This window comes from Chanos chanos, chromosome 8, assembly GCF_902362185.1.
Source record: "Chanos chanos chromosome 8, fChaCha1.1, whole genome shotgun sequence".
In the NCBI taxonomy this organism is placed as follows: Eukaryota; Metazoa; Chordata; class Actinopteri; order Gonorynchiformes; family Chanidae; genus Chanos; species Chanos chanos.
This window is the reverse complement of record NC_044502.1, coordinates 47,723,755-47,746,254: the sequence shown is the minus strand read 5'-3', so window position 1 is coordinate 47,746,254 and position 22,500 is coordinate 47,723,755. Positions and strand designations below refer to the sequence as shown.

General features: G+C 43.7%; 1 protein-coding gene across 1 annotated transcript in view; it reads right to left on the bottom strand.

Annotated features, from left to right (window-relative positions):
* ankrd28b (ankyrin repeat domain 28b) overlaps window positions 1-22,500 on the bottom strand; it is a 38,677-nt gene that overhangs the window by 7,499 nt on the left and 8,678 nt on the right. The window contains exons 2-20 of the mRNA XM_030781113.1: window positions 20,205-20,288; window positions 18,639-18,717; window positions 18,068-18,138; window positions 17,554-17,754; window positions 17,269-17,356; window positions 16,180-16,322; window positions 15,501-15,713; window positions 15,220-15,298; window positions 12,714-12,828; window positions 10,818-10,900; window positions 10,384-10,447; window positions 8,319-8,387; window positions 5,673-5,813; window positions 5,343-5,454; window positions 5,149-5,175; window positions 4,950-5,024; window positions 3,949-4,150; window positions 1,444-1,531; window positions 963-1,080 (exon numbers count right to left, since the gene is read on the bottom strand). Of these exons, the coding sequence (XP_030636973.1) occupies window positions 963-1,080; window positions 1,444-1,531; window positions 3,949-4,150; window positions 4,950-5,024; window positions 5,149-5,175; window positions 5,343-5,454; window positions 5,673-5,813; window positions 8,319-8,387; window positions 10,384-10,447; window positions 10,818-10,900; window positions 12,714-12,828; window positions 15,220-15,298; window positions 15,501-15,713; window positions 16,180-16,322; window positions 17,269-17,356; window positions 17,554-17,754; window positions 18,068-18,138; window positions 18,639-18,717; window positions 20,205-20,288 (2,052 nt within the window). The remainder of the gene's footprint in view (window positions 1-962; window positions 1,081-1,443; window positions 1,532-3,948; window positions 4,151-4,949; window positions 5,025-5,148; window positions 5,176-5,342; window positions 5,455-5,672; window positions 5,814-8,318; window positions 8,388-10,383; window positions 10,448-10,817; window positions 10,901-12,713; window positions 12,829-15,219; window positions 15,299-15,500; window positions 15,714-16,179; window positions 16,323-17,268; window positions 17,357-17,553; window positions 17,755-18,067; window positions 18,139-18,638; window positions 18,718-20,204; window positions 20,289-22,500) is intronic.

Sequence of the window (22,500 nt, the reverse complement as noted above, 5' to 3'; positions counted from 1 at the left end):
CACTGCTCAGAACAGTTATAACTGTTACAGAACAGTGAGGGGGTGAAGTCAGCCAATCACCAGAGGGCTGGACATTTCCATCCAAACTACGGTGCACTGCTCAGCAAGGCACACACAGGACACAGAACTCAACACAGGACACACAGAACTCAACACAGGACACACAGAACTCAACACAGGACAATTTACAATTTAGCATTTAGCAGATGCTTTTAGCCAAAGCGACTTACAATCAGTGCATCAGTCGGATTCCTAATACCTCATAAGCATACATCGCTAAAAAGACTGAGCGTCAATTTACTCCTTCGTATTGCGCCCTGGAATTCTTAGACAAACATAGATACAAGACAAGGTTGTTTTTTTTTTTTAAGGAAGGGGTGTTAGGCATTGGGGGATAGGTGGGTTCTGAAGAGGTGGGTTTTCAGTTTCTTGCGGAAGATGGTGAGGGATTCCGCAGTCCTAACTGTATGAGGGAGGTCGCTCCACCACCTCGGGGCAATGGCGGAGAAGAGGCGTGGTCGGGGGGAGCGGCTGCTGGGTTCCTGAAGTGAGGGGGCCGTCAGCTGACCAGGACACACAGAACTCAACACAGGACACAGAGAACTCAATACAGGACACACAGAACTCAATACAGGACACACAGAACTCAACACAGGACACACAGAACACAACACAGGACACACAGAACACAACACAGGACACACAGAACTCAACACAGGACACACAGAACACAACACAGGACACACAGAACTCAACATAGGACACACAGAACTCAACACAGGACACACAGAACTCAACACAGGACACACGACACAATTCCTCTGGAGACGCATGTCAGCCCGATGACAGGGCACTTCCAAAAACTCATTCCTCAGTGCTTAAAATCCAGTGTACAGTGTAAACTGACAGAATGCTGATCTCTTTTCAAGAGCAGTGGAGATTTAACAAAAACTGTTGTTTACCCCTCTGTGCAGAGCAGTTCTGCCCCATTTGTCTTTGGCTCCTACATTGGCTCCTTTATTGAGGAGGGAGTACACACAGTCTGTGTGCCCGCCCAACACTGCCAGCATCAGAGGAGTCCTGAGAGAGACACAGAGACAGAGAGTGAGAGAGTGTGAGAGAGAGACAGAGAGAGAGAGTGTGAGAGAGAGACAGAGAGAGTGTGAGAGAGACAGAGAGAGAGAGTGTGAGAGAGAGACAGAGAGAGAGACAGACAGATATCATTAGGGTAATTCTACAGTGTTATGAAGTGGAACATGGCAAAACCTCAAACTTCAAAAACACCAAAATAACATTTTCAGAACCACGCAAGACAGAGACACTGAAAAGGGAGAAGAAGAAGAAGAGGACATTAGGAGATGGAGAACAGAGATCACTTTATATGCTTCTGTGTCTGTGATAATGTCATGAATATTACAGTCAAGTGTTCAGTCCCAGACTTACTGGCCACTCCCATCCTGAATGTCCACAGCGCTCTGCAGGTCTGCGTTCCCGATCAGCAGGCGAAGGCATTCGGAATGACCGTTAGTGGCTGCGCAGAGGAAAGGAACACAGTGACTGGTCTGAGAAACCTGAGACTGACGGGAGGGTGAGGAAACACGGCCCAGTGACCAGGTGGGTCTGGGTTTGAATCCTGACACTGATGTGTTCTTAAGTAAAGCAGGTTGTTTGTCCACTGACAGACAGAATAACTATGTGAAACGTCAGGAAAAACAAAACCAAAACACAGATTCTGATTCATACGTGGACTGAGTTTGTTTCAGCTGGTCTGTGATGGATCTGAGGGTGTCATTCTCAGTCCACCATTCTCAGATAGAGAATGAGAGAGAGGAAAAGAGAGAGTGAGTGAAAGCGGAGAGAGAGAGGGTATTTAACAGAGAGAGAAAGAGAGAGAGAGAGAGAGAGAAAGAGAGAGCGAGGAAAAGAGAGAGTGAGTGAAAGCGGAGAGAGAGAGGGTATTTAACAGAGAGAGAAAGAGAGAGAGAGAGAGAGAGAAAGAGAGAGCGAGGAAAAGAGAGAGAGAGAGAAAGAGAGAGCGAGGAAAAGAGAGAGTGAGTGAAAGCGGAGAGAGAGAGAGGGTATTTAACAGAGAGAGAGAGAGAGAGAGAGAGAGGAAAAGAGAGAGTGAGTGAAAGCGGAGAGAGAGAGGGTATTTAACAGAGAGAGAGAGAGACAGAGAGAGAGGGTATTTAACACACACACAGAGAGAGAGAGAGAGAGAGAGAGAGAGAGAGAGAGAGAGGAAAAGAGAGAGTGAGTGAAAGCGGGGAGAGAGAGAGAGAGAGAGAGAGACAGAGAGAGAGGGTATTTAACACACACACAGAGAGAGAGAGAGAGAGAGAGAGAGAGAGGAAAAGAGAGAGTGAGTGAAAGCGGGGAGAGAGAGAGAGAGAGAGGGTATTTAACACAGAGAGAGAGAGAGGGGGGGGGGGAGAGAGAGAGGGTATTTAACACAGAGAAAGAGAGAGAGAGCGTATTTAACACAGAGAGAGAGAGAGAGAGAGAGAGAGCGAGAGAGGGTATTTAACAGAGAGAGAGAGAGCAAGAGAGAGAGGGTATTTAACACAGAGAGAGAGAGAGAGAGAGAGGGTATTTAACAGAGAGAGAGAGAGAGGGAGAGAGAGAGAGAGGAAAAGAGAGAGTGAGTGAAAGCGGAGAGAGAGAGAGGGTATTTAACACACACACAGAGAGAGAGAGAGAGAGAGAGAGAGAGAGAGAGGGTATTTAACAGAGAGAGAGAGAGAGAGAGAGAGAGAGAGGGAGAGAGAGAGGGTATTTAACACAGAGAAAGAGAGAGAGAGGGTATTTAACAGAGAGAGAGAGAGAGCGAGAGAGGGTATTTAACAGAGAGAGAGAGAGGGTATTTAACGCAGAGAGAGAGAGAGAGAGAGAGAGAGAGAGAGAGAGAGAGAGAGAGAGAGGGTATTTAACACAGAGAGAGAGAGAGAGGGTATTTAACAGAGAGAGGGAGAGAGAGAGAGAGAGGGTATTTAACACAGAGAAAGAGAGAGAGAGGGTATTTAACAGAGAGAAAGAGAGAGAGAGGGTATTTAACACAGAGAGAGAGAGAGAGAGAGACGGTATTAAATAGAGAGAGAGAGAGAGAGAGAGAGAGAGAGAGAGGGGGTATTTAACACACAGAGAGAGAGAGAGAGAGAGAGAGAGAGAGAGGGTATTTAACACAGAAAAAGAGAGAGAGAGAGAGAGAAAGAGAGAGAGAAGGTATTTAACACAGAAAGAGAGAGAGAGAGAGAGAGAGAGAGAGAGAGAGAGAGAGAGAGAGAGAGAGAGAGAGAGAGGGGGTATTTAACACACAGAGAGAAAGAGAGAGAGAGAGAGAGAGGGGGGGGGGTATTTAACACAGAAAAAGAGAGAGAGAGAGAAAGAGAGAGAGGGGGTATTTAATAGAGAGAGAGAGAGAGAGAGAGAGAGAGAGAGAGAGGGTATTTAACACAGAAAAAGAGAGAGAGAGAGAAAGAGAGAGAGAGGGTATTTAACACAGAAAAAGAGAGAGAGAGAGAGAAAGAGAGAGAGGGGGTATTTAACACACAGAGAGAAAGAGAGAGAGAGAGAGAGAGAGAGAGAGGGGGTATTTAACACAGAAAAAGAGAGAGAGAGAGAGAGAGACGGTATTAAACACAGAGAGAGAGAGAGAGAGAAAGAGAGAGAGGGTATTTAACACAGAGAGAGAGAGAGAGAGAGAGAGAGAGAGAGAGAGAGAGAGAGAGAGAGAGAGAGAGAGAGACGGTATTAAACACAGAGAGAGAGAGAGAGAGAAAGAGAGAGAGGGTATTTAACACAGAGAGAGAGAGAGAGACGGTATTGAACACAGAGAGAGAGAGAGAAAGAGAGAGACGGTATTAAACACAGAGAGAGAGAGAGAGAGAGAGAGAGAGAGAGAGAGAAAGAGAGAGAGGGTATTTAACACAGAGAGAGAGAGAGACTGACCGGCAGCATGAATTGGAGTGCGTTTGAGTGTGTAGTCCTTCACTAAGATGGAAGCACCCTGGTTGATAAGCACGTCCACACATTCCACATGACCTTTAAAGGCAGCGAGGTCCAGCGGCGTCCGACCCTGCAAAGTCCGCACATCCAAATCCAACAGAGACTGAACCAGAACCTCCAGCGCCTGGTGATGGCCGTGGTAAGCCTGGGGGGGGGGGGGGGGGGGGGGGGGCAGCGTGGATTTTAGAAAACCACTGACAGCATGTTTTAACAAGGATTTAACAGAAACCAGAGCTATACTTCATACTGTCATTTTGACATGTGAACACTGACCTCAGAACAGTGCAAAGTTTATACCACAGATTACAGACAGGTGACAGGGGTTAGCAGTGAGATTGTAATATATATATAGAGGTTATAGAGAGAATATGGAGGATTATAAAGAATTAAAGATGAATTTGGCCAATAGCATTATTATTATTATTCTGTTCAAATTTTCTATAGATATCACGATAATATCATTATGGTGAATTCTTTTGGCCATGATAATCGTGTTGTGAAAATCTATCGTGTCCGCCCTATCGTGATATCGTGACAGCCCTGTATGAGAGTCTAGGGAAATTATAGAGAGGATATGGAAGGGTATAGAGAGGTTACAAAGAGTTGTAGGAGGTTACAGAGACAGTATAGAAGGATTATACAGCAGTTATAGAGAGTCTAGAGAGGTTATAAAGATTATAGAGGGTTATAGAGAGATTACAGAGGATTATGGAGAGATTACAAAGAGTTGTAGGAGGTTACAGAGACAGTATAGAAGGAATGTACGGCAGTTATAGAGAGTCTAGAGAGGTTATAAAGATTATAGAGGGTTATAGAGAGATTACAGAGGATTATGGGGAGTTTCCAAAGAGTTGTAGGAGGTTACAGAGAGATTATAGAGTGGTTATAGAGAGGTCATAGAGCGGTTATAGAATGATTGTTTATGAAAGGGAGGGAGGACTCACGGCTAAGTGGAGTGGACTGACTGGAGCACGAACGTCGGAGTCGTTTAGGATGTCTGTCCCTGAGGTCTCCATTAACTGGGCAAGAAAGAGTGGGCGGAGTTACTCAGATGATGTCATACCTCACACTGTGCACATTCTATGAATTCTCATTAGCTGATAAATGCAGTAATTCATCACAGAACAAAAACAAAACTCTTACCACGTCTAACGGCGTTTCACTTGCTATCTGAGCGAAACAGAAGCAATGAATACAGATTATTATTTCTCCTCACAGATTCTTAAACATACACTGTAACTGTCATTGTTCACTGTGAAACACAGGCCAGATCTTGGTCTTTGTTAAAGACAACTTTAGAACTTCAGAAGGCCGGTCCAGAGCCAGCCTCTCCTCACCAGCTCCAGGCACAGTCTGTGTCCGAACGCTGAGGCGTAGTGCACCGCGTTATAGCCCTGATTGTCCCGAATCCCTGGGTTAGCATCGTTCCGCAGCAAATATTCCAGGCACCTGGAAAGAGACGGACAGTCGACATGAGTGTAACTGACCAGTGAAAGTTTATTCCAGTCCCTCATGTTCTGTATGCTCTAATGACCGCAGAGAGAATAAACCAGAATATATTCAGAAATCAGAAAGTGTTGAGGGATAAAAAGAAATCACACAGACACACACACACACACACACACACACAGACACACACAGACACACACACACACAGTGTGACTCACTTTCCATCCGTGTCAGCAGAGGCGGCGTAGTGGAGGGGAGTGCAGCCCCTTGTGTCCAGTTCATTAACACTGGACCCTGAGCCCACCAACGCAAACAGGCACTGATAATTACAGTTAGCAGCCGCGTAGTGCAGGGGAGTCCTGACAAGAAGAAGAAGAAAGAGAAGAAGAAGAAAAAGAAGAACACTGTGTTAATGGACCATGTTGTTCACACACACAATGCCAAACACACACACACATGCACACACACAGTCCCACACACAATGCCACACAAACACACACACACACAGACTCCTGTGCATGCCAGTGCTAATTTTGTCGATGACGAAAACAAGACAATAACTAAATAAAAATGCACATTTGGAAATAAAAACTGTGACAAATTATATTAGTATTTTCGCTGATGAATACTAACGAAACGATAATGTCAGAGACAGAATGGACAAGCCACTGGGCTATAGCCTCCCTCCTCTGGAAATCAAACGTTAAACATTTTAACTACCCATATCTTGGCAACCAGCCAAAAGGCCCATAATGTAGGATCATTTGATAATTTCGTGACACTCAGCATTAGTAGCTGTAATCAGTCTAGGGCTAGGCTCTCTCATTTTAATTTCCCGACACGATCAGGACAGTAAAACATGGATCTTATGTCTCTGTTTACACATCTCTTCTCACACTCTTTCCAGCCAATCATTCTTCTTGTGACGATGAACTCACGAGCGCAAATGTCGTTAACTTAACCATTAATCAAATCTTCTTTACAAATCAGAAGTTTGGGTGTTTTATACTGACTGCAGTAACTTACAGGCCAGTACTATATTTTCCCAGTGCAATACAGTTATCGTTGTAATATTACAAGTTAAATGAGCTGTCAAATGAGCGCCGCTCATGTGAAGAGAGTTTGCACTAGATATAGCTTACTGCTGCATCCACGTGAAAACAGCAGAAAAAACAGATAGAGTGCTGAAGATGAGGGCAGGAGAGAGGCAAAGTTTGTCTTTAAACAATGTGGGTTGTAGGCGGTATCAAAAAGTCGTCTCAGTAAATACATGTTTTCTGAAAATACATATTTACACGGATTTGCTCTCTTGGTTATGACTCGCGTACGATAATTTCCCTCAAAATACGGTAGTTTTAAGCCTCTGATACGAGACTTTAATATTTCCCATCTGGCAACGCTGTTGGCATCTCATATCATGCCTACTCTCTGAAGAAGAAAAATATCGGATTAGTGACTCATTTTAGCTACAATACAACAAATAATAAAACGCACTGCAAACAATGTGGGTTCAAAATCGATTGGAAAAATACCACAAACCTCAAGAGGCATTTGAAGACGCACCACCAAAAAATGATAAAAAAAAGTTAGACTTCTATCAAGATCAACTTATAGGCTTGACTTTGTTAGCTACAAGCAGACGGCTATGTTTTCTTCTTCACTTGACGTGCTAACGTTAATTGTGCATACCTGTCGCAAGCCTAAGAATAGCTGTGTACTTGATGAAATCACTGTTCTGATTTAATTAAAAAAAAAATGCAAACTGACAAATGTGACTGTTACGACTGTTAACTGAAATAGAGGGAAAGAAAGGGTTAATACAACATAACTTTTACATGCACATTTTAACCCACGATTTATTTATTTAGTAACATTGAACATAGACCAAATTAGGCCCAAGACAGCGCGTCTGCCACAACATTATCACGCCCGCGAACGTGTCGAATATTAATATTATAGCCCTGTAAAATGAGGCTCCAGCGCATTAAACGTTGGTTCTGGTTATTTCAGTTAAGGTTGCTCGACATTCAGTTGCCTGATAAGAGTCTTACCTTTTAATTTTACCCCCCTAATTTATTTTCTTTAAGGGTGGGGGTGTTACGAGGGTTAGTGATGACATTATATGTTGCTGCTTCCTCTGTCTTTTCGATCTGTCCGTTCTCTTGTAGGTGGAGTCTGACACGGATTCATTTGTGGGCGGGGCCTCTCCTATTTAAGCGACCCGTCCAAGATGGCCCCTCTCTCTCTCGCCCCCACTCTCCGATTCCCTCGCGCAGACGCGGAAACTACCTTTCGTTTATAGCGGACGTTATTTAGTTTCTTGTGTTACTTGATGTCGTTATAGTTTGTAAACACCTGGGTTCTTTACTGTACATGAGTATATTTTGGCGGGCACTTGTTTTTGAGCACTGTAGGGCAGGTTCAGCGAGGGTAGCAGCAAGTGGGACGGAAGACTCACGTTTTTCTTTTCGGGAGCCAGGGAAGTTACTTTGTGCACAAGTAAGAAAGCGTGAGGTTTTTTTTTTCTTTTTTTTATTTTTGCGTACAGAAAGGTGTGGCCTTTTATGTTACTGCGTCCTACCTTTGTCTTTTTTTTTACAAAAAGGCTGGGTTCGTAACAGTGACTAAAACTTGTCTAGTATTCGTTTGCTAAAACTATACTAAAACTAATAATGATCAAATGACTAAAATATGACAAAAACGAATATGTACTTTAGTCAAAAGACTAAAACGAAGACTTAATCAAAATCACCTGCCAAAATTAACACTGGTGCATGCATGCACACAGTCCTATATACAGACAGCCACACACAGACAGACAATCAGACAGACAGACACACAGACAAACCCTGTTCCCCACTCACCTCCCAAAGCTGTCCTTTCTGTTAAAATCTGCCCCTGTGTTCAAAAGAAGATTCAAACAGTCCAGATTCCTGCACAGAGCCAAGACACAAAACCACATCACTGAATAAACCACATCACAACAAGAGAACCACATCACAAATTAAACCACACCATCACAAACTAAACCACATCAAACTGAACCACATCATCACAAATTAAACCACACCATCACAAACTAAACCACATCACAACAAGAGAACCACACCATCACAAACTAAACCACACCATCACAAACTAAACCACATCAAACCAAAACACATCACTGACTAAACCACATCACAACAACAGAACCACACCATCACAAACTAAACCACACCACCACAAACTAAACCACACCACCACAAACTAAACCACACCATGACAAACTAAACCACACCATCACAAACTAAACCACACCATGACAAACTAAACCACATCATCACAATATAAACCACATCACAGTCTAAACCACACCATCACAAACTAAACCACACCATGACAAACTAAACCACATCACAGTCTAAACCACACCATCACAAACTAAACCACATCAAACTAAACCACACCACCACAAACTAAACCACATCAAACTAAACCACACCATCACAAACTAAACCACATCAAACTAAACCACACCATCACAACCTAAACCACATCATCACAATCTAAACCACATCACAGTCTAAACCACACCATCACAATCTAAACCACATCAAACTAAATCACACCATCACAAACTAAACCACACCATCACAAACTAAACCACATCAAACTAAACCACATCACAGTCTAAACCACACCATCACAAACTAAACCACACCATCACAAACTAAACCACATCAAACTAAACCACACCATCACAAACTAAACCACATCAAACTAAACCACACCATCACAAACTAAACCACATCAAACTAAACCACACCATCACAACCTAAACCACACCATCACAACCTAAACCACATCATCACAATCTAAACCACATCACAGTCTAAACCACACCATCACAAACTAAACCACATCAAACTAAACCACACCATCACAAACTAAACCACACCATCACAACCTAAACCACATCATCACAATCTAAACCACATCACAGTCTAAACCACACCATCACAATCTAAACCACATCAAACTAAACCACACCATCACAAACTAAACCACACCATCACAAACTAAACCACACCATCACAAACTAAACCACATCACAGTCTAAACCACACCATCACAAACTAAACCACACCATCACAAACTAAACCACATCAAACTAAACCACACCATCACAATCTAAACCACATCAAACTAAACCACACCATCACAAACTAAACCACACCATCACAAACTAAACCACATCAAACTAAACCACACCATCACAACCTAAACCACACCATCACAAACTAAACCACATCAAACTAAACCACATCACAGTCTAAACCACACCATCACAAACTAAACCACACCATCACAAACTAAACCATATCAAACTAAACCACATCACAGTCTAAACCACACCATCACAAACTAAACCACACCATCACAAACTAAACCACATCAAACTAAACCACATCATCACAAACTAAACCACATCATCACAAACTAAACCACATCAAACTAAACCACATCAAACTAAACCACATCAAACTAAACCACATCATCACAAACTAAACCACATCAAACTAAACCACATCATCACAAACTAAACCACATCAAACTAAACCACATCATCACAAACTAAACCACATCAAACTAAACCACATCATCACAAACTAAACCACATCATCACAAACTAAACCACATCAAACTAAACCACATCATCACAAACTAAACCACACCATCACAAACTAAACCACATCAAACTAAACCACAACACCACAAACTAAAGGAAAATCATCTCCAAACAACACCACAACATGGACAATTTTCTCAAACTCTGTAGAAGAACGTATGAAGACTCAGAGACATATTGGGTTGTACGTTAATGCAATATTACTGCATAATTATGACAGAATGTTTAAAATCATGCACAGAGACAGACAGCCTCACCCGCCAGCCGCTGCAGCATGTAAACAGGTTCTACCAAAGTCGTCTGGGGTGTCTATATCAAAGCCTGTGGAAAAAGAGATGATGTGTTATAACAGAGACACACAGAGCCTATGGAAAAAGAGATGATGTGTTATAACAGAGACACACAGAGCCTATGGAAAAAGAGATGATGTGTTCTAACAGGATGATCGGAGCCAATGTTTATCATTTTTCAAATAATCCGATTTGTTGTTTGACCGTCATGCTTGCAAATGACCTGATTCGCTGTGTCTAAGCTGCTCCGCAGGGAGTCAGACGCTTTAGCAGATGATGGTAGTTCAATGTTGAGCCTGTGACGTGTGATGCGTGATGTGTGTGGTGTGTGTGATGTGCGTGGGGTATGTGTGTGTGTGTGTGTGTGTGTGTGTGGTGTGTGTGTCTGAATGTGTGTTTACCTGATGACAGCAGTTTCCGACAACAGTCAGAAAATCCACTGAGGGCAGCCAGGTGCAGAGGGAACATACCATGAACTCCCCTCCTACAATAAAAACACACACAGCCTGTCAAACACTACACACACACACAGACTGTCAAACACTACACACACACACACACAGCCTGTCAAACACTACACACACACACACACAGCCTGTCAAACACTACACACACACACAGACACACAGCCTGTCAAACACTACACACACACACACACAGCCTGTCAAACACTACACACACACACACAGCCTGTCAAACACTACACACACACACACACACACACACACACACACACACAGCCTGTCAAACACTACACACACACACACACACACAGCCTGTCAAACACTACACACACACACACACACACACACACACACACACACACACACACACAACCTGTCAAACACTACACACACACACACACACAGCCTGTCAAACACTACACACACACACACACACACACACACAGCCTGTCAAATACTACACACACACACACACACAGTCTGTCAAATACTCCACTCATGCAGTCTGTCAAATACTACACACACACACTACACACACACAGCATGTCTGATACTATACCAGTACTACTGACACATATGCACAGTCTCATTCCATCACTGGGTGTGTCTCAAAGTCAACTAAGGTGCCTACACAGTGTCAAGTCGCCCCCCCGCCCCCCCCACAGGTAGCTGACTCACTTTGTCAGGTCTGTATATGTTTAGACGACTCACTTTGTCAGGTCTTTATATGTTTAGACGACTCATTTTGTCAGGTCTGTATATGTTTAGACGACTCACTTTGACAGGTCTGTATAAGTTTAGACGACTCACTTTGTCGGGTCTGTATAAGTTTAGATGACTCACTTTGTCGGGTCTGTATATGTTTAGACGACTCACTTTGTCAGGTCTGTATAAGTTTAGACGACTCACTTTGTCAGGTCTGTATATGTTTAGACGACTCACTTTGTCAGGTCTGTATAAGTTTAGACGACTAACTTTGTCAGGTCTGTATAAGTTTAGACGACTCACTTTGTCAGGTCTGTATAAGTTTAGACGACTCACTTTGTCAGGTCTGTATATGTTTAGACGACTCACTTTGTCAGGTCTGTATAAGTTTAGACGACTCACTTTGTCAGGTCTGTATAAGTTTAGACGACTCACTTTGTCGGGTCTGTATAAGTTTAGACGACTCACTTTGTCAGGTCTGTATAAGTTTAGACGACTCACTTTGTCAGGTCTGTATAAGTTTAGACGACTCACTTTGTCAGGTCTTTATATGTTTAGACGACTCATTTTGTCAGGTCTGTATAAGTTTAGACGACTCACTTTGTCAGGTCTGTATATGTTTAGATGACTCACTTTGTCAGGTCTGTATAAGTTTAGACGACTCACTTTGTCAGGTCTGTATAAGTTTAGACGACTCATTTTGTCAGGTCTGTATATGTTTAGACGACTCACTTTGTCAGGTCTGTATATGTTTAGACGACTCACTTTGTCAGGTCTGTATATGTTTAGATGACTCACTTTGTCGGGTCTGTATATGTTTAGACGACTCACTTTGTCAGGTCTTTATATGTTTAGACGACTCATTTTGTCAGGTCTGTATAAGTTTAGACGACTCACTTTGTCGGGTCTGTATAAGTTTAGATGACTCACTTTGTCGGGTCTGTATATGTTTAGACGACTCACTTTGTCAGGTCTGTATATGTTTAGATGACTCACTTTGTCAGGTCTGTATATGTTTAGACGACTCACTTTGTCGGGTCTGTATAAGTTTAGACGACTCACTTTGTCAGGTCTGTATAAGTTTAGATGACTCACTTTGTCAGGTCTGTATAAGTTTAGACGACTCACTTAGCTGTGTCGGCTCCGTTGGTGATTAGCGTGTTGATCAAGAGCTCATGTCCGTAACGTGCAGCAATGTGGAGAGGTGTGTTTCCATTCTTATCTTCACAGTCAATCTCAGCACCTACACACACACACACACACACCACACACACCACACACACACCACACACACACCACACAAGAGAATCAGTCAATAAACACGCATGCACACAGAGAAAAGACACACACAGCGCTATATTGCTGTGAAGACATGTATGTGTTCTGACACTTGGCTGAGTAGCTAAACCGTCATGACAGTGTTGTGTTGTTGTGTAGAGTGTAATTATAGTGACAGTGTTGTGTTGTTGTGCAGAGTGTAATTATAGTGACAGTGTTGTGTTGTTGTGCAGAGTGTAATTATAGTGACAGTGTTGTGTTGTTGTGCAGAGTGTAATTATAGTGACAGTGTTGTGTTGTTGTGTAGAGTGTAATTATAGTGACAGTGTTGTGTTGTTGTGCAGAGTGTAATTATAGTGACAGTGTTGTGTTGTTGTGCAGAGTGTAATTATAGTGACAGTGTTGTGTTGTTGTGCAGAGTGTAATTATAGTGACAGTGTTGTGTTGTTGTGCAGAGTGTAATTATAGTGACAGTGTTGTGTTGTTGTGCAGAGTGTAATTATAGTGACAGTGTTGTGTTGTTGTGTAGAGTGTAATTATAGTGACAGTGTTGCGTTGTTGTGTAGAGTGTAATTATAGTGACAGTGTTGTGTTGTTGTGTAGAGTGTAATTATAGTGACAGTGTTGTGTTGTTGTGCAGAGTGTAATTATAGTGACAGTGTTGTGTTGTTGTGCAGAGTGTAATTATAGTGACAGTGTTGTGTTGTTGTGTAGAGTGTAATTATAGTGACAGTGTTGTGTTGTTGTGCAGAGTGTAATTATAGTGACAGTGTTGTGTTGTTGTGTAGAGTGTAATTATAGTGACAGTGTTGTGTAGAGTGTAATTATAGTGACAGTGTTGTGTTGTTGTGTAGAGTGTAATTATAGTGACAGTGTTGTGTTGTTGTGTAGAGTGTAATTATAGTGACAGTGTTGTGTTGTTGTGTAGAGTGTAATTATAGTGACAGTGTTGTGTTGTTGTGTAGAGTGTAATTATAGTGACAGTGTTGTGTTGTTGTGTAGAGAGTAATTATAGTGACAGTGTTGTGTTGTTGTGTAGAGTGTAATTATAGTGACAGTGTTGTGTTGTTGTGCAGAGTGTAATTATAGTGACAGTGTTGTGTTGTTGTGTAGAGTGTAATTATAGTGACAGTGTTGTGTTGTTGTGCAGAGTGTAATTATAGTGACAGTGTTGTGTTGTTGTGTAGAGTGTAATTATAGTGACAGTGTTGTGTAGAGAGTAATTATAGTGACAGTGTTGTGTTGTTGTGCAGAGTGTAATTATAGTGACAGTGTTGTGTTGTTGTGTAGAGTGTAATTATAGTGACAGTGTTGTGTTGTTGTGTAGAGTGTAATTATAGTGACAGTGTTGTGTTGTTGTGTAGAGTGTAATTATAGTGACAGTGTTGTGTTGTTGTGTAGAGAGTAATTATAGTGACAGTGTTGTGTTGTTGTGTAGAGTGTAATTATAGTGACAGTGTTGTGTTGTTGTGCAGAGTGTAATTATAGTGACAGTGTTGTGTTGTTGTGTAGAGTGTAATTATAGTGACAGTGTTGTGTTGTTGTGCAGAGTGTAATTATAGTGACAGTGTTGTGTTGTTGTGTAGAGTGTAATTATAGTGACAGTGTTGTGTAGAGAGTAATTATAGTGACAGTGTTGTGTTGTTGTGCAGAGTGTAATTATAGTGACAGTGTTGTGTTGTTGTGTGGAGTGTAATTATAGTGACAGTGTTGTGTTGTTGTGTAGAGTGTAATTATAGTGACAGTGTTGTGTTGTTGTGCAGAGTGTAATTATAGTGACAGTGTTGTGTTGTTGTGTAGAGTGTAATTATAGTGACAGTGTTTTGTTGTTGTGTAGAGTGTAATTATAGTGACAGTGTTGTGTAGAGTGTAATTATAGTGACAGTGTTGTGTTGTTGTGTAGAGTGTAATTATAGTGACAGTGTTGTGTTGTTGTGTAGAGTGTAATTATAGTGACAGTGTTGTGTTGTTGTGTAGAGTGTAATTATAGTGACAGTGTTGTGTAGAGAGTAATTATAGTGACAGTGTTGTGTTGTTGTGTAGAGTGTAATTATAGTGACAGTGTTGTGTTGTTGTGTAGAGTGTAATTATAGTGACAGTGTTGTGTTGTTGTGTAGAGTGTAATTATAGTGACAGTGTTGTGTTGTTGTGTAGAGTGTAATTATAGTGACAGTGTTGTGTTGTTGTGTAGAGTGTAATTATAGTGACAGTGTTGTGTTGTTGTGTAGAGTGTAATTATAGTGACAGTGTTGCGTTGTTGTGTAGAGTGTAATTATAGTGACAGTGTTGTGTTGTTGTGTGGAGTGTAATTATAGTGACAGTGTTGTGTTGTTGTGTAGAGGGTAACTGTTCTGACCGTTCTCTATGATGGCCTGAGATCTGGAGAACCGGCCGTGGATCGCCGTCATGTGCAAGGGCGTTTTTCCATCTTTACTCTGAGTTAAGCAAGAACAACGTAAAAACACCAATACACTTTAGACAAAAGAAAATCAGACAATGTACAGCAACAGCTCAGAGGACTTCAGAAAATGTCAGTATGTATATGGGACATGTCTATGTATTTTGTGTGTGTGTGTGTGTGTGTGTGTGAGAGAGTGAGAGAGAGAGAGAGAGAGAGCGAGAGAGTGAGAGTCAAACCTTGATGTTAACGTCAGCTCCATTCCCCACTAGCAGCTCCAGGCAGAGTGCTCCATGGCGCGACGCAGCCGTGAAGTGTAACGGAGCGAATCCTCTCTCATTCACCTGATTCACATCTGCTCCACATTCAATCAGCTCATTTACCACCACATCCTGACCATTATAACACGCCACATGGAGAGGAGTGTTCCCATACGCATTGGGTTCATTTATCTACAGAGACAGAGACAGACACAGAGACAGACACAGAGACAGACACAGACGCACAGAGACACAGACGCACAGAGACACAGACACACAGAGACACAGACACACGGACGCACAGAGACACAGATGCACAGAGACACAGACACAGACACACAGACGCACAGAGACACAGACGCACAGAGACACAGACGCACAGAGACAGGCACACAGAGACATAGGCACAGATGCACAGAGACACAGACAGAGAGAGAGAGAGAAATTACGATATAAATTAGCCCTTGTGACACAAACATCGGTAGTAACTACTGTAATAGCCATAATTCCATTAGTAATAACAAACACTAGTAATGACAAACATTAATAACAAACACTAGGTGTGGTCAGGACTTGGGTGTGCGTGTGTGTGTGTGTGAGAGGCAGTGAGGAGTGGGGGGGTTCGTGACAGGTGTGTGTTGGGTGTATGTTAACTCACATCCACCCCGAGGTCCACTAGATATTTAACTACACTGATCATCCCACTGGAGGCTGCAGCGTGGAGTGGAGTATAAGACTTTTTATCTTTACACGTGACCTCTGCTCCGTGAGACACCAGCAACTTCACCACCTCAATATGGCCTGAGACAGACAGAAAGACAGAGACAGACGGATAGGATACAGACAGACAGGAGACATATAGAGAATGAGAGAAAAGAGAAAGAGATAGAGAGGGTATTTAAAAAATACGTTTAATGCGTGCATCTGTTACAAAATGTCTTATTTAACACATTTAAAACCAACATCTGAGTGTTATTATATTTGAATTTGTATGTGTGAGTGAGGTGAGTATTGAGTATATATGTGTGAGTGAGGTGAGTGTTGAGTATGTATGTGTGAGTGAGGTGAGTGTTGAGTATGTATGTGTGAGTGAGGTGAGTGTTGAATATGTATGTGTGAGTGAGGTGAGTGTTGAGTATGTATGCGTGAGTGAGGTGAGTGTTGAGTATGCATGCGTGAGTGAGGTGAGTGTTGAGTATGCATGCGTGAGTGAGGTGAGTGTTGAGTATGCATGCGTGAGTGAGGTGAGTGTTGAGTATGTATGCGTGAGTGAGGTGAGTGTTGAGTATGTATGCGTGAGTGAGGTGAGTGTTGAGTATGTATGCGTGAGTGAGGTGAGTGTTGAGTATGTATGCGTGAGTGAGGTGAGTGTTTGAGTATGTATGCGTGAGTGAGGTGAGTGTTGAGTATGTATGCGTGAGTGAGGTGAGTGTTGAGTATGTATGCGTGAGTGAGGTGAGTGTTGAGTATGTATGCGTGAGTGAGGTGAGTGTTGAGTATGTATGTGTGAGTGAGGTGAGTGTTGAGTATGTATGTGTGAGTGAGGTGAGTGTTGAGTATGTATGTGTGAGTGAGGTGAGTGTTTGAGTATATATGCGTGAGTGAGGTGAGTGTTGAGTATGTATGCGTGAGTGAGGTGAGTGTAGAGTATATGTGTGTGAGTGAGGTGAGTGTTGAGTATGTATGTGTGAGTGAGGTGGGTGTTGAGTATGTATGTGTGAGTGAGGTGAGTGTTTAACAGTCTCACCCATGTAAGCTGCCCAGTGAATGGCTCTTCTGTCTTTCTTATCAAAGGCATTAATATTTGCTCCTCTAGACAGCAACAGCCTCACCATCTACCACAGAAAGGACACACACACACACACACAAACACACACACACGCACGCACGCACGCACGCACGCACGCACGCACGCACGCACGCACGCACGCACACACATCATATACTGTATGTTACGGCAACACACGCTAAGGGAAATCACAGGTACAGACAGAGTTCCCACCGTGACCCCTCAGTGAACATATGCCCTGACCTCCAGGTGTCCGCTGAAGGCTGCGTGGTGCAAGGCCGTCCGTCCGGCCCGGTCTGATACGTTCACGTTGCTAAGTAACGGGACAAGTGCTTCAGCACAGCGCACGGCTTTGTTGGCAGCAGCGACATGTAGTGGAGTCTGCCAGTTCTTGTCACGAGCGTTCACATCAGCAGAATGCTTCAGTAACACCTGCACTGCCTCCTACACACCAGAAGGGGGCATAATGACAGAGGAGCAGCGAATGGGCCATGTTACAGGAGTTAAATGAAGATTAAAGCACGTGAGTGTGGTTCAGACAGAGAAAGCACTGTGCGATGTGTGTTTTTATATGGTATGGTGTGTGTGTGTGTGTAAGTGTGAGTGTGTCTGTGTGAGTGTAAGAGTGAGTGTTTGTGAGAGCGTGTGTGTGTGTGTGTGTACGCATGTGTGTGCATGTGTGTGTGTAAGAGTGAGTGTTTGTGAGAGCATGTGTGTGTGTGTGTGTGTGTGTGTGTGTGTGTGTGTGAACGGTTACCTCACTGCAGGATGCCACAGCACGGTGCAGGGGTGTCAGCCATTTATTGTCTTTGGCATTAACTCGGGCTCCTATTGGACAGCACACACAGACATCAGACCACACACTTCACACACACACCTCTGTTAGACAGTTAGAAAGTACAGACACAGACACACACACACACACACACACACACAGACATCAGACCACACACTTCACACACACACCTCTGTTAGACAGTTAGCAAGTACAGACACAGACACACACACACACACACGCACACACACACAGACAGACATCAGACCACACACCTCACACACACACACCTCTGTTAGACAGTTAGCAAGTAGAGGGTACTTCTACAAGATTAGTATTCAGGAACCAGCACAAACGGCCAAATGTGATTAAAACGCTGGCCATGAGAACAGCCATACAAAATGAGCCTAGGGCACTGCCACTACAGTGGACATTAACCCAGTGACCAGGCTGTGATCAAACCAAACAGGATTAGATCACTGCATGGACAGCAGAGCTGGTTTAACACATCAGTCCAAATAAAAGCAGACGGGTGAATGAGTAAGACTTTTACCTGACAAAATCAGGAGCTCAATGATTTCAGCATCGCCTAGATACGCAGCAGCATGTAGAGGAGTTCTCTTTTCATTGTCCTAACACAGACACAGACAGACAGACACACGCACAGACACAGACACACGCACAGACACAGACACACGCACAGACACAGACAGACAGACACAGACAGACACAGACACACGCACAGACACAGACACAGACACAGACACAGACAGACACAGACAGACAGACACACGCACAGACACAGACACACGCACAGACACAGACACACGCACAGACACAGACAGACAGACACAGACAGACAGACACACGCACAGACACAGACACACGCACAGACACAGACAGACAGACACACGCACAGACACAGACACACGCACAGACACAGACACAGACAGACACAGACAGACAGACAGACACACGCACAGACACAGACACAGACAGACACAGACAGACAGACACACGCACAGACACAGACAGACACAGACAGACAGACACACGCACAGACACAGACACACGCACAGACACAGACACAGACAGACACAGACAGACACAGACAGACACAGACACACGCACAGACACAGACACACGCACAGACAGACAGACAGACACACGTACAGACACAGACACAGGCAGACACACGCACAGACACAGACACAGACAGACACACGCACAGACACAGACACAGACACACGCACAGACACAGACACACGCACAGACACACGCACAGACAGACAGACAGACACACGTACAGACACAGACACAGGCAGACACACGCACAGACACAGACACAGACAGACACACGCACAGACACAGACAGACAGACACACGCACAGACACACACAGACAGACAGTTGCACAGACACAGACAGACAGACACACGCACAGACACAGTCCGACACAGACACATGCACAGACACAGACAGACACATGCACAGACACACGCACGGACACACACACACACAGACACACGCACAGACACACACACAGACACACACACAGACAGACACACACACAGACACATGCACAGACACAGTCCGACACAGACACAGACACACACAAACACAGACAGACACAGACAGACACACAGTCCGACACACGCACAGTCACAGAAAGACAGACACACAGTAATTAATACAGTGAACTTCTCTAAAGTTTCATAATGTGTGTGTGTGAGAGTTTGTGTGTACATAATGTGTGTGTGTGTGTCTGTGTGGTGTGTGTGTGTGTGTGTGCGTGCGTGCGTGTGTGCACGTGTGTGTGTGTGTGTACGTGTGTGTGCGTGTGTGTGTGTGTGCGTGTACGTGTGTGTGTGTGTGTGTGTGTGTGTGTGTCTGTGTGGTGTGTGTGTGTGTGTGTGCGTGCGTGCGTGTGTGCACGTGTGTGTGTGTGTGTACGTGTGTGTGCGTGTGTGTGTGTGTGCGTGTACGTGTGTGTGTGTGCACGTGTGTGTGTGTGTGTACGTGTGTGTGCGTGTGTGTGCGTGTGTGTGTGTACGTGTGTGTGTGTGTGTGTGTGTGTGTGTGTGTGTGTGCTGCAGTGAGTCTATGATGATGGTCTTTACCTGCACATTCACATCCTCCTTCCTAAAGATGAGAGAGCGGACTTCATCTGGGTCGACGTTGAAGATGGCTTTCAGCAGGGCTGGCTGATACACACACGTACACACACACACACACACGTACACACACACACACGTACACACACACACACGCACACACACACAAACAGAGGACAGTGTTTAGCTCTCGGTGTCTGGCCTGCCATGGATATCCATTTTACAAATTCTATAGTGAGAATCATTTTATTTAGTAAAATGCACGACTTGGGTAAAATGCTCAGACAGACAGCAGCATCTGCAGCTAAATGACAACATTAACAATCTCTGTTTATACAGCCCTTTCCTTACCCTGAATGTTTACAGTTTACCAATGGGTCTCCATCATTTAATCCCTCATAGAGCGCCACCTGTCTGCTACACAGGGAACAACTCATAACTACAAAAACAATAACTGCCTTCTTTAGCCCTTACATATTTCAGTCAGCTGTGTGCGCGTCTGTGTGTGTGTGCGTCTGTGTGTGTGATCTAACTGTTCCCAAAGCACACAGACTCAATAGTAACTCAGCACATAAAAACAGAGATATTCTTTATAAACCAGCAGTCACACTCTCGTGCATGCACACACACTACTATGTATGCGTGCACACACACACACACAACAACACACTCTGTTACTCAACACAACGTTATCACTGTCAACAGTCACACACACACACACACACACACACACACACACACACACACACACACACACACATACAGAGTTCCTATTGCTCAACACAGCACAGTCACACAGCCTCTGCCAACACACTCACCCACACACAAACAAGAAACACACACACAGTCAGGCTGTACTGAGGGTTGGGGTGTGTGTGTGTGTGTCAGGCCATGCTGAGGGCTGATGTGTGTATGTGTGTGTGAGAGTCAGGCTGAACCTGTCAAACACAGGCCAATCAAACACCAGCCTGTCAAACACCAGCCTGTCAAACACTGGCCAGTCAAACACTGGCTGTGAATGAGGGGCTAGAGCCAAGCCATTACTCTCACTGTCAGACTGATGAGAGGTCACTCTGGCTCTTTCCCATACACTCATACTCTTATCTATCCTCACGCTCCATTGGTCGCTCCGTCAGAGGTCACATGACCCTGCATTAGGTGTGTTACTGGTTAACTGGCCCTTTCCTGTACCACTAAACCAGAGCCACCACAGACTCCAGACACTGTCACGACCATAAATTACCCAGTCACTCCAGAGTCTCCACATTCCTTCTAAAACTGGAAAAACTGGCACTCAACAATAACGCTGAGTTTCAGGTGCCGGCCACTCTCTCCACTTCCTTATCTCTGAGAGCACCTACCAAAAACACTAAAAACATACAGCTGGTCTACACGCACACACAGGCACACACACACACACTACGGCTGGGTGATAAGGCCTATAGGCCTAAATAATATTGCAATGTTTTTAGGCTATATCGCGATACGTGATATATATCTCGATGTTTTGAATTCTCCTCTAAAGCACTTCATAAATGCTCGATTTAACCCTTTGATGCATACAGTCACACCAGTAAGATGATTCTAGTCGTCCCTGCAACGTATGTCTGCATTAAAACATCCCTGTTTATATTCATTAGTGGTCTCTATGGGAACAATTTTAAACTTGCATGAGAAAAAGGGGGGAATCAAACCAGGTTAAATGCTGGTGGCTTAAAAAAAATTGCGTGACAATTTCTACTCAGTGTTCGCGATATGGTCATTTACTACATCGCTTCTAGAACAAGCCATGATACATCGAGTAGATTCGAAATATCGCCCACCCCTAACACACACACACACTGGGGATGTAACAATACACTCAGCTCATGGTTCAATTCGATTCACAATACTATGCTTACGGTTCTACGACATTTCTACGATATTTTTAAGAAAATCATTTCAACTGACACTGGAATGAAAACATTGGATTTATTTTTGATGCATTAACTATGCTGAACTACTATTGTCTTTTTGTACCGTTAAACCAAAAGTGATGACAGCTTGACCCAGAAGGAATTCTTTGAAAGCTGGGCAAAAATAAATAGTCTTCAAATATAAAATATTATGGCCACAACCTGTCTCACCAGCCCAAGCAAACGACCGATGCGGGGTACCTTTAATCTCGTCTGGGTAGACACATTCAGTGTCTGTGCTAAACACTTCATATAGCCCGGCTTCTCTCGCTGCCGCTGCCATGTTGCGTGTATTGTTGGTAGCGATAGCGATACTGTGATTTCGTCTTTCAAGTTCCCACTCCAAA